The sequence below is a fragment of the Eubalaena glacialis genome, chromosome 1, assembly GCF_028564815.1.
Source record: "Eubalaena glacialis isolate mEubGla1 chromosome 1, mEubGla1.1.hap2.+ XY, whole genome shotgun sequence".
NCBI classification, from domain to species: Eukaryota; Metazoa; Chordata; class Mammalia; order Artiodactyla; family Balaenidae; genus Eubalaena; species Eubalaena glacialis.
Genome location: NC_083716.1, coordinates 119,213,693 through 119,226,172, shown reverse-complemented (window position 1 = coordinate 119,226,172; position 12,480 = coordinate 119,213,693). Strand labels below are relative to the sequence as shown.

The following is a 12,480-nucleotide window of genomic DNA, read 5'->3' as shown; positions in this document are numbered from 1 at the left end:
ATCAAAGCTCTTTTCCAAAACAGAGATCCAGACTGAGAAGAAACAGATAGAAGCAGAATCCAAATTGAACAGGATAAGGAGAGTAGAAGCAAAGGAAAGAAAGGTCCAGATAAAAGCAGAGGGGGGGTTTCCCTGGTGACACAGTGGTTAAGAATCTGCCTGCCAATGCAAGGGACAGGGGTTTGAGACCTGGTCCAGGAAGATCCCACATGCCACAGAGCAACTAAGCCCGTGCGCCCCAACTACTGAGCCTGTGCTCTAGAGCCCGCGTGCCACAACTACTGAATCCCGTACACCTAGAGCCCGTGCTCCGCAACAAGAGAAGCCACCACAATGAGAAGCCCGCGCACCACAACCAAGCGTAGCCCCCACTCGCCGCAACTAGAGAAAGCCTGCGCGCAGCAACAAAGACCCAACACAGCCAAAAATAAATAAATAAAAAATGCAGAAGAGTGGAAGAGAGTCGTCAGATCTCCAAGAGTGTGAGGCCATGCTTTTAATCATTTTGTGAAAACAACGTAAGAAGGAGCTATAGGGAGAAGAGACCAGAGGCCCAAATTGGGATCTGACAAGATGGCCGGGCTGCCCCATGGGATTATCAAGGAAACCCAGCGTTTGCTGGTTGGACCAGTTCCCAGCATCAAAGCAGAACCAGATGAGAGCAACACCTATTATTTTCATGTGGTCCTTGCTGGCCCCCAGGGTTCCCCCTTTGAGGTGGGGACTTTTAAACTTGAACTCTTCCTTCCAGATGAATACCCAGTGGCAGCCCCTAAAGTATGTTTCATGACCAGAATTTGTCATCCTAATGTAGACAAGTTGGGAAGAATATGTTTAGATATTTTGAGCGGTCCCCAGCACTGCAGATCTGGCACAGTTCTGCTATTGATCAAGCCTTTGTTAAGCGCTCCCAATCCGGATGATCCATTAGCAAATGATGTGTCGCAGCAGTGGAAGACCAACAAAGCCCAAGCCACAGAAACACCTAGAGCATGGACTAGGCCATATGCCACGAATAATATTTAAATCGATCTGATCATCAGGTGTGCATCACTTCTCCTGTTCTGCCAAGACTTCTTCCTTTTTTGTTTCCATTTAATGGACATAGTCTTAGAAACACTGCAGCATAAAAGCCCAGACATCTTTACTCCTTTGGTGATGAAATGCACATTAGCAAATCTAGGTCTCGTCCTGATTCACTGCTGTAAAACACAAGCAGAGGCTAGAAGTAACATCTGGATTGCTGCGAAACATTTAGAAACAGTGGCCCCTCTCTGCTTTTATTCATTTCCCCCATCACGGGTTAAGTATAAAGCACTGTGAATGAAGAGAGTTGTCAGGGTTAGCTGCAGGGATTTCTTTATTATTTATTTTTTGGGGGGGTAGGTAGTTATGTTTAATTTATGGGCTCCTTTCCCTCTTTTTATGGTGATCTAATTGCACTGGTTAAAAGCAGCTAACCAGTTCTTTAGAATATGCTCTCTATTTATTCAGATGCTGTAGATGGACAAGCTTCATTGTTTGAACCAACACGGGAACATTAAACAAACATCACAGCCCTCACTAGTAACATTGTGACTTTGCTGTCAAGTGTAGAATCCTCCCTTCAAGTAAAAGCTGATGACCATTTTGTATGGCTTGTCTGGAAACTTCTGTAAATCTTATGTTTCAGTAAAATACTTTTTGTTATTCTAAAAAAAAACCCAGGGAACTCTACAGGGATGAAGCCAAAAAAGCTATTCTGACACACATTTACATGCTAAAAACAAGAAAAATGCATAGCAGATAAAAAGTGAGCAACAGAAAAAAAACAATCAAATCCCATAAGAAGATAATTCTGAGGAAACAAGAGAATGGGGAGTATTATATGTATATATAATAATATAGAAGAACCAGAGAATAAATATCCCCCCAGACAATAAAACACACCAGAAAGACATGTATACAAGAGATAGAAGTTATAATCCAATATTAAAAAGCAAGCTAAAATGTATTATTAAAATGATAAAAATTATTAAAGAAAAGTATAAATTAAAATTAGAAAATCTTATAAATGAGGTGACTAGAGAATAGGAAGCTTTGAAAAGAGAAGTGACAGAACTTGGGACACAACTAGAAAAAAGAAAAAAATATTTTAAAAATGAAGACTAAAATAGAAGAAACACAAGAAAGAACAAACACAATAATGCCTTAAGATACAGACAAGATGGAAAGGAAGACATATTTTTAAAGCTATTTTAAAAGAGATAAAAAGGACTGAAAGGAAAACGATAGATATAAAAGATAAAGCAAAGAAGATACAACATATGTATAATAATGGACTTTTCAAGAAAGTCCATGAAAGCGAAGGAAAAGAACAAAGACTAAAATATATAATTCGAGAGACCATTCCTGAAATAAAAGAATTTGTGACTATGTAGTGTAAGAGCATACCACAATCCTAGAGAAAGTAACCTATATGGCCAATTTCAAGATATAGTCCGGTAAAATTATTGGACTTTATGAAAAAATTATTTTAGGCATCCTGGCAAAAAGACCAAGTTACTTAAAAAGGGAAATATAACCACGTCATCATTAGACTTTTTGATAGCAATGCTTCATGCCAGAAGACAATGGAATAACATATCCAACACATTCAAACAATATGTCACAGATTTTACATCAACCTAATAAACCTCTATGTAAAAAGACCATAGAAAAATGTTATGAACATGATAACTTGGGGAATACTGTCCTACAAGCCCTTCCTGAGGGGCCATCTAAGGAATAAGCTTCCCCAAAACACTGGAAGGGCATGATGGACTAATAGAGACCAAATTTACCCTTCCACCTTGAACACCCAAAATACAAAACAAAATGTGTGAAACTGGTTTTCAGACATTTAAACCATCAACCAGCCCTGTGACCAAGGACAAGTACTAACCTCTCTAAGTTCCCAGTTTCCTCTTCTATGAAAGGAAAGACTTGGCTGTCCTAACTTCATATGGTTGTTGTGAGACAAAAATCAGATTATACATGTCATGTGCTTACCATAGGCCCTGGCAGGGTTCTGGGTACCTAGTAGATATTAGTTTTATCCTTACTCTGCAGGCTGAGGAGATAAGAGGGTCACAGATACTAAGTAACTCGCCAAGGACATACAGCTAGAAAGTGGCAACACCGATGCTCCTGACATGGTCTCTGTCTGTCTGGTCCACAAGGAGACTGCACACAATTTTACTACATGCCCTAGTGAGGTTCAGATAGGCTTTGTCTTTTGCATTTCCTTGCTCACCAATATTTAAAGCCTGGCCTGAGAAAGACAAGCTGGCACAGGAAATTAAGAAAAAGTGTCAGAGAATTTCCCATCTTGACTATTCATCTTTTCATCTAGGCTGCCCTGGACATCAGAGCAGGAGAATGACCAGAACCAAGTAGGGTCATAAATAAGGAGCAAATTAGTAGAACAAATAAACTGATAAATGAATGAATGGACAATTAGCCTGGACACTGCAACATTATCCAGGGTCCAGATCCAAAGTGATGTTGGCTATGGCCCGGCATAGTGACAATTTCCGCTGCCATGGCGATCCTGGGGAATTTTTCTCCTCTGTTCTTCAGGAAGTTTGACCGCTCCATGATACGTGGGGACATTTCCAATGTCAGAAATTATAACCAACTGTAAAACATGTATTAAATCCAGGCAACAACCATCTCTGTTGTATAAACATGTCAGGAAGGAAAGCAACTGCCCAGGGATGCTGGCTGTAAAATCCAAGGCCAAACCCAGCTCTACCCTGTTCTGCCGCCTGTCCCAGCTCCTGGGAGGTGCCTCTGGCTTTTTCATGCACTAAGACTTCATGGGAATGACTCAGATTCCCGTCCCTTCCCTAGAACCATCAGTACTGAAAGACTCATGTATTCACCCTTGAACCCAACTGCGCCAAACTGATAATAATTATTTACCTACGTGCTGCTGGGGAAATCATAAAACAGCAAGTTCCTTCATCTGCCACGTGCAGATGTTTTCTTTTTGCCCCAAACCAAGGGCTGGAAATCCAAAGAGAGGGGAAAATCATCTTCTGTCTTAAGTAACTCAGCTCCAGAGGGGTGTCCAGCCCTCCAGCCACACCCCTCCCCACTTTGGCTTTCTTATCATTCGTGAGTTCACGGGAGCAGCATTTTCACTTTCCTTCAAGAATTTTCCCTTTGTATCCGCAACGTGGCTAACGGTGGCACAAGGCCCCTGGCTTCCAGCCTGTCTCGGCTTTCGACGTGCTTCCTCACTAAGCTTCCTTTCTAGTGTTTTATCTGACTCCCCCTTTCACTTCGAGACCATCGTAAGGTTATTAATTGGCCTAATTTCAATATTGTTGTGTGTCAGGGAACAGGTAGGACCAAGAAGAGGGAGAGAGATTGGGGAACAGCCAGTGGGTGGAGCGGTCAGGACACACACGTTTATAGATTACATTTGCCATCTTAGATGGGCATGGTTTGCGGTGCCCCAACCAATTACAATAGTAACATCAAAGACCACTGATCACAGATCACCATAACAAATATATTAATGATGAAAAAGTTTGAAATATTGCAAAGATTACCAAAATGTGACACGGAGGCATGAAGTGAGCAAATACTGTTGGAAAAATGGCAGCACCAATAGTCTTGTTTGACACGGGGTTGCCACAGACATTCAATTTCTTTTTAAAAAATCACAGGAAAACAAAGCGCAGTAAAACAAGGTATGCCTATACTATGCACGGGGTGCTGTGAGGGATAAAACGATGAAAAATACAAAGTCTTATTCCTCAAGGAACTCATGCTTTTTTCTGGGAGAGGAAGTATAAACCTTTGGAAACTTCAACCAAGAAACAAGATTTAAAAAAAAAATTTTTTTTCTTCCAGGTTAATTGAGATATCATTGACATACAGCACTGTTTAAGTTTAAGGTGTGCAGCATCATGATTTGACTTACACATGTCATGAAATGATTCTCAAGGTCAGTTCAGTGAACATCCAATCATCTCATACACTTATAAAATTAAAGAAATAGAAAAAAATATTTTTCCGATGAGAACTCTTAGGATTTACCCTCTTAACAACTTTCATACATAACACACGGCAGTGTTCATTAAATTAACCATGGTGTACATGCCCACGGGGGGGCATTCGGTAGGCGATCCATCAGGGTGTAAGGCAGCATTTCTGCCCCCGGGGGGGTGTAATCCATTTGAGGGAAGGAGTATGTGCTCGCCTGGAACAGTTGGTATCATGCAAAGGCAAATATGTGTGTTGAGTGAACAACAGAGAGCCGACCCAGCTCTGGCTGCCAGGGAGCTCCGAATTGGCAGGAAGGTGGGAGAACAAAGCTCAGGAAGTGAGCAGGCGCCAAAGGAGGCCAGGAGCAAACAGCAGAGCCAAGTCACACCCCCAGGCGCTCTGGGCAAGGTCCACCCCACCACGGCTGGCCTCCAGGACTCCTGCTCACAGACGCAGCCACGGGGAACAGAGGCCAACTCTCCCTTTGAATGATGTCACCACTTAAGATTCTGAGCCCTGGATGGGAGTGTCCTTTTGGCCAAGCCTGGTCAAGATGCCCAGGAACTAGGTGAGGGTACACCTGCCCCCTTTCACAGTGGGTGGCTTATTTCCTGCCAGTATCACATTAAAGGGGTTTTCCTCTCAAATAGGGCGAGGGGCAAATCTGCTGGACAGTCCACTCCCCCCCCCCAATAACAGTATCCCCTGCAGTGCTTAAGAGCTAAAAAGAATGGCCGAGAGGCCGTGGGATCTAGCTGTCTAGAGGAGGGGCCCAGGCCAGCACTGGAAGAACTCAAGAGGGCTTTGCAGAAGAGGTGTGTCTTGACGTTGGCCTCCCAGAGAGGATGTGGGCCCTGTTCTGTCCGTGATGCTTGGCCTGACCTAGAGAGTCACCTTGCAGGGTCGCTGTGTCATGGTCACAAGTCCCCCAGTCCCCGGCACTGGGCTGAGAGCCAGGCCTTCCCAGCCTCCAGCTTCTCCCAACCATCGTGCCAGCCAGCTTCACTGGCTCCATTTCACAGATGAGGAAACTGAAGCTTAGAAAGTCACGTGCGTTGGATAGAGGAGGCTGACGTGGGAACCCAGGCCTGTGCGACCAGGAACCCCCACCCTTGCCCGAAGCCTGACGCCTCCCAGCACGCTGAGAAGTAGCAGGGACACTGCACTTCACTCCGGCTCCATGTTTTTCTCAGGAGTTCCTGCATCTTTCACGCCAACCCTATGAGACCGCGAGGGCCACATGATTACCGCGTTGAGTAGCTGAGGAACCCGAGGCCAAGGTCAGCCAGTTTTCAGGGCCTGGTGCCGGCTCTCCACCCTGATCCAGCCCGAGAGCTGCCTTCCTCCTCATGACCCTGTCGCTGGAGGCTGTGGGGAGAGCGGCTTGGAGAACAGATCTCACTAAGCTGTGTCTGTCCACGTGGTGTGAGCCACACCTAGCCCGTCCCTGGAACCCGTGGTTGAAAGTGCAGAGGGGACCCGTCTAGGGGAACAATGCGTATTGATGATTCTGGCAGAGGCAGCTGGCAGGCGCCCGAGGCGGTTTGGTCTGGGGTTTGGGGTGGGTTTTACTTGGATGCCGAAGCCCAGTTACTCATCATTCTCGCTCTAGGCCCCTGGGCTACCCGAGATCCAGTGGGAACAGCACAGCCCAGGACGTGGGCTGTCCGCTCCCCCCCACCCTGTCCCCTCTCCTCCCGGGAGTGACTCATGTCACGGCACTGGCTGGGCCTGGGCCGGACTGACACCCCTCCAAAGGCCGGGATGGGGGCCTGGACACTGGGCTCGGACCTCCCAGCCCTGGAGCCGGGTGGGGGACATCCTTCTTTATATGGGGTACACACACCTGAGAACTTTCCAGACAGGGCTGTCTTCATGCTCCATTCCTGGCCACCTATCTGTCGCTCCAAAAACTCTCTCTCTATATAACACACACACACACACACACAGACTCTACATTTACACCCAGAGCCAGGCAACCTTCTTTCTGCCTGCCACCTGCCAGGGACCGTGGTCACCTCAGTGGTCTGAGTGTCAAGTGATCTCACGCCAGTCCTCAGCCACCAAGGCATGGCCTTTCACCTCCCCTCTCAGTGTCCCCAGCTGTAGGATGAGGAGACCGGACACATCGGCCACTTTGTCTGCACGGCTCTCTGGACCTCACCTGCCTCTTGATCCAGCCACCTGGGTACCTCTGCGGGGACCAGCTCTGAGTTATCCACTGAGCGCACCTTGCCTGGCGGCCACTCAGTGACAACAGGAAAGGGTGGGATGCAGGGACCTGAGGATAAATCCCCCTCCTCCCTCCCCCAGGCAGAGTGTGTGCGGCTCTCAGAGCCAGGGCCCAGGGGTCTGCCATCAATCCCATGCGAGCATCCCTTCTCCGTCCCAGCCCGTTCACTCCCCTGTCCATCGCTCCATCTCCCAGGGGTCACACTCCCCCAAAAAGGTCTCACACAGAGGCCAGGAGCCTCAGTCTCTGCTTGGGTGAACCCAGGTCAAGAGAGTGGGTTTGAGAACCACTCGGGCCTCTATTCTGTCACACAGGAAGGGTGTTCTTTAAAAAAAAAAAAAAGCCAAGGCCTGGGTTTTACTCATGCTGCACCTGCTGTGCATCCTTGCCTCCTTGACTCACTGGGTAACTGATTCTCGCTGACCCTTCCTTCCTTCCTTCCTTCCTCTGCGTAATGAGGCTGAACTCTTGCAGACCTGCTCCCAGGATGAAATGAAACAATGCATCCCATGCACTGAGAGCAATGCCCGGTGTCCAGTAGGTGCTCAAGAGGGACCTTTCCAGCTGTCCCTCGGGAGGTGCTGCCTCGCTGGCTGCCCTGATGGCAGAGGGACCCACGTCCACCCAGGTCCCACACGCCTCCCTCCTCCGCCAGCCCCCAGATCCGGCGTTCGCAGGCTGGATGGTGCGTGCCCAGAACCGGGGCCAAGACTCCGGCAGGCGCTCAAGATCAACAAGCATCAGGTTTCCTGGTTGGGGACACGCACGTACACCATGTTCCCTCTCTCCAGAAGGAGGTGGCAGCCCCAGAGCCAGCTTTGTGCTCCTCTGGCCCCCTGACCCTCTCCCACGCCCCTGCCCTCGGTTTCCCCCCAGCTGCCTGGGCCCGTTCACCTGAGCAAACCCAGAGCAGCTCTGAGGTGTTTCTCAGTGCAGCAGCCCCATCTCAGCGGGACGAGCGCCAGAGATAACTGTCTGCCCGCCCTGAGCCAGCCTCTGATCCTGGGCTCACAAGGCTCCGGGGACTTGGCTCTTCTGGGACCTCTGACAGCATCGCCATTCATCTCTGGAGGTCAAGGCCGGGTGGGGAGGATGGGAGGCTGGCAGTGAAGGAACACCGGGACGGCGGGAGGCGAGTGCACCTGGCCAGGTTGTCAGATACAAGCACTGCTCCCCCAGCCATCTGGCCAAAGCTGCAGGTTGCCCAGTAAGTGGAAGGCCAGGACCCTGCCCGTGGGAAGTTGGTGTCATCACCAAACAGCCTGGGAGAAAACTCACAAGAGCCCGTCAGCCCTTTACTGGCAGGTGCAGTGGGAGCCGAGGCGGGGAAGCGGCGGGTCACAGGGATCCCGGAAGGTCAAGTCCTATAAACTCTGACTCCAATTTCCACATCCTATGAGATGGGCAAATGCGTGAACTAAAACTGACCCTCTGGCCTGGCTCTAAGATTAATCTGGATCTAAACCTTACCCTTATCCAGGAGGCCAAGTCTGGTCCTGACCCAAACCGGGACTTGAACCCTAATGGGATCCAGTCTGCAGCCAGATCTCAATCTTTACCCACATGGAGGGCTCAAGAAACCCTTGTGTGATGAGTAACCAAATTGAACCCAGAAACCCTCTAGAGAAAGACTCTGGGAAAAGTAAAGCGGATTCAAAGAGCGGCTCCTCTGTAGGAAACCCACCTGCAGCCCCAGACCACAGCCCAAGACAGTGGCAGGGACTCAGGTGTCTGGGAGAGACATGTCCCTTCAGTGCTTCCGGAAATGGGCTGAGGGTCCCCAGGGCACCTGGGGTCAGTTAAGGAGTCGGGAGCAGTGGACAGGAGCAACTGGGCTTCTGTCCTCTGGGCAGCTCTTCCTCTCCCTGGAGGTCTCACCGCCCACCCTGACCAGCCATTGATCCTCCACACCCACTTGGGAACCCCTGCAAGGGCCGGGACCCATTCTGGGCACTTGGGGATGAAACACGTGCAGATCTTGCCCTCAGGAACCCAGCTGCAGTGGGGGAGGGAAGATTTATTCCCTTGTTCACTCAGCAGGCATTGCACATCTTTTGTAGTTCTCAAGCTCACGGGTAAGAGTCCCACAGTGCAAGGCTTTGGAAATCTGATTTAGGGGACATCCCACTCACAGCTCCATCTCTCGGGATGGGCTCATATGTGTAAACCTTCAGGCCGATGCATTTGTCTATAATGAGCAGTCCTGGGACATGATGGAAACCACTCTTGGCCTGTGACAGTGCCTTCTCCCCCAGAGCAGACCTTTGTCAGAAAACCAACAACCATTCGTGAGCTGGAGCATGAATGTGGCACAGAGAGAGCTGGATAAGCCGATGGGTCCAGAATTCTGAAAGGGCATTGACTAAAAAGCCTCCCTCTCATGGGCATTGCTGGAGTGGGCACTGCCAGTGTTTGCTTCTGTGACACTCCCCTTCTGAATGGCTGTGACAGTAACATTCCTTCTTTAGATGTTGTAGAAGATAAGAATACATCTGGCTTCAAATTCTGAGAGGCTTTTCCTTTATGCTTATTGCCTCATGGTGACAAAATGGCTGCTGCCCCTCCAAGCCTCACAGCAACATTCCAGCTTCCCCCCCACAAACCCTGACAGAGGGAAGCAGGAAGGCTAAAGGGAAGGGCACCAGCTTTGGAGATGGCCAGCCCTGAAGCCAAGTCACAACCCTCTGCTCTGGCAGCTTCACCCCTCTCGGAGCCTCCATTTCTTCAAACCCGCAGGCTTTGGGGGAGGTTAGCACGTCATGGGGTTAAGTGGAAGGCTTCCTGGAGGAGGGGATGACTGAGCTGAGTGGTGAGGGAAGTGGGGGATAAGAGTCAGCCTGCATGGGTGGGCAGAGTAGCTCAGGGAAGCACAGTGGCTCCTGGGGCTGCCGTGGAAGGAAGCGAGAGGTCAAATGTGAGGGTGGGTGGTGGGCGGGGCTGGATCAGAGAGGGCTGGAGGGTCAGGCGAGGGAAGGCTGGCCTCCTCCCACTCTGAGGAAGGATCTGCGCTGTCCCTGCATTCTCGAGGTGATGGCTCACGTTTGCACAGCGCCCACGAGTTGGGGCTGCTCAGAACTGTTTACTTGCATTAACTCATTTACCTGGCACAGCACTGCTCTGAGGTGAGGACTCTTCCCACCTCTATCTTACCGATGAGAGAACTGAGCAAGGAGGGCAAGGCAGTTGTCCAGGGTCACACAGCGAGTCAGTGGCACCCAGGTTGTCTGGTTCCAGAGCACAGGCTCCTAACCTCTACTCCACTCAGCACAGAAACACCTTTGGGTGGCTGGGGCCTGGGATGGGAGCAGCCCGGCGCTGCGACCTCTGATCACCTTGATTCTGCTTGACCCTCAAAGAGGCACCTCTCCGCTGCCAGCCAGGTGAGGATGCCGCTGACCCAGCCCTTCAAACCAAAGCCCTAAAAGGCAGCTTGTCTCCCAGGGGCAATGCAGCTGGCGCCAAGCCCCGGGGGGTGGGCTGCGGGCCAGGGACTTGGTATGGCTCCAGAACATCATAGGGCGATTTGCAACACCTTCAAATCTCCCGGAGCAGCCAAGAGAGGCAGGTGAGGTGCAGGCCTGCGGGAGGAGGGCCAGGTGTCTGTTTACCTGGGGATGGGGTGGGGGGGGAAGGGCCCTGGCAGCCCACCCCTCCCATCAGCACGTCCACATTCTCCCCCATGCAGCGCAGTGCCTGGGGCCCCCATGGCCAGGTACCAGCCTCTGCAGTCCTGCCTACGAGCTCCGTCAGCACCCCAACTTGGTCCCTTGGCTGGAGCTCCCCGCTTTCCCCTCCTCAGTAATTCCATGTGCAGGGGTCTCTGTGGGATGGGAGCACACACACAGGCAGGGATTGTGGCCGTGACCCGCCAGCCAGGAGCGCCCATTACCTTCAGCACAGCGGGCTCAGACTGGGTTACCCGCCTCGGAGCAGATGCAGGGGGTCGTGACTGTGGATGGTTTAAAGGCCTCAAATAAGACAACTGATACTTCCCCAGGGTCTGCTACAGGCCAGGCGCTATCTTATGGGTTTACCTCCCTCAGACACCTACTGAATACCTACTAAGTGCCAGGCACCCTGGCAGGAGCGTCCAGGTGAGCCAGACCCAGGCACTGACCATCCCAGCTAATTCCCACCACGAACTACAAGGGACAGACTGCCATTCAGGCTTTAGAGAAGTGAAACTGAGGCTTAGAGACGTCAAGCAACTTGCTCAAGCTCACACAGCAGCCATGGTAGGATTTGAACCCCATTCTGAACAACTCCAAGTTCCCGTGCTCAGCCCCAGGGAACAGGGCAGGGAGGACAGCTCCAGGCGGCTGGAGCAGGAAGGCTGTGTGTAGATATAGTAGGAGTGGGCCCTCTGAGCAGAACGGTGACTCACCCACTGGGAGACGTCAACGCAGGTTACAAAACAGGCCTGGCCTGTGCCAGACCCTTATTCTCACTCACTTTTTTCTGTTCCTCCCCTGCCCTTCCACTCCCTGTTCCTTGGGCTCCTTGAGTACATTCTGTTCTTGCTGAACTGAGCAGGGTGACCGGGTCAGCCCCGTGGACCGAGGGCCTTCAACCACCGGGATTATCGCCGTGGCCTCCCGAAGGACCCTGGAGACAGGGGCTAAGGTGAGCACCAGAGCCCAAGCTGCCCAGGCCGCGAGTCTGCACAGCTCCCCCTGCTTTTCAGGTGAAGTTCAACACTCAACTTAGCTCCAGGCCTGTTCCATTGCTGGGGCTGCCTGCTCTGCAGTATGGCCTCCCCCTCCCCTCCCGGGCCCTCAGCACAGAAATGCTGCTCAGACACACTACCCATCTCCTCATCCCTGGGCCGCCCACCCTGCAATTTCCTCATGTGAATCATTGTACTGTGGATATGTCAGAGAATGCCCTTGCATTTAGGAAACACTCACTGAACTATTTAGAGGTAAAAGATCATCACATCTGCAACTTACTTTGAGACGCTTTAGAAAAAATAAATTTCCAGAGATATAGATAAATGCTGCAGAAGAGGATAGATGGTGGATAGACAGGTGAGGCAGGGTGTCGGGGACACTTGGAAAGGCCCAGCCTTGCCATCCTTTCACTCGGGACTTGCTCTTCACTGGGCACCTACCTGTCTGCGCTCTGCTCCAGGTACGGGTGACCCAGCAATGAACGAAGCAAAGCCCGCCTCGCAGGGACCGGCCGTCCTGCTGCAGGATACTGGCAGCCCCGCACAGCACGGGGGTCTA

At 50.8% G+C, this 12,480-nt stretch overlaps 1 protein-coding gene across 1 annotated transcript; it reads left to right on the top strand.

Moving 5' to 3' along the window:
- Nucleotides 1-573: 573 nt before the first annotated feature.
- On the top strand, nucleotides 574-1,026 carry LOC133097314 (ubiquitin-conjugating enzyme E2 N-like). Its single transcript, XM_061199203.1, has one exon. It carries the CDS (start codon nucleotides 574-576, stop codon nucleotides 1,024-1,026), a length of 453 nt encoding a protein of 150 aa, XP_061055186.1.
- Nucleotides 1,027-12,480: the final 11,454 nt, after the last annotated feature.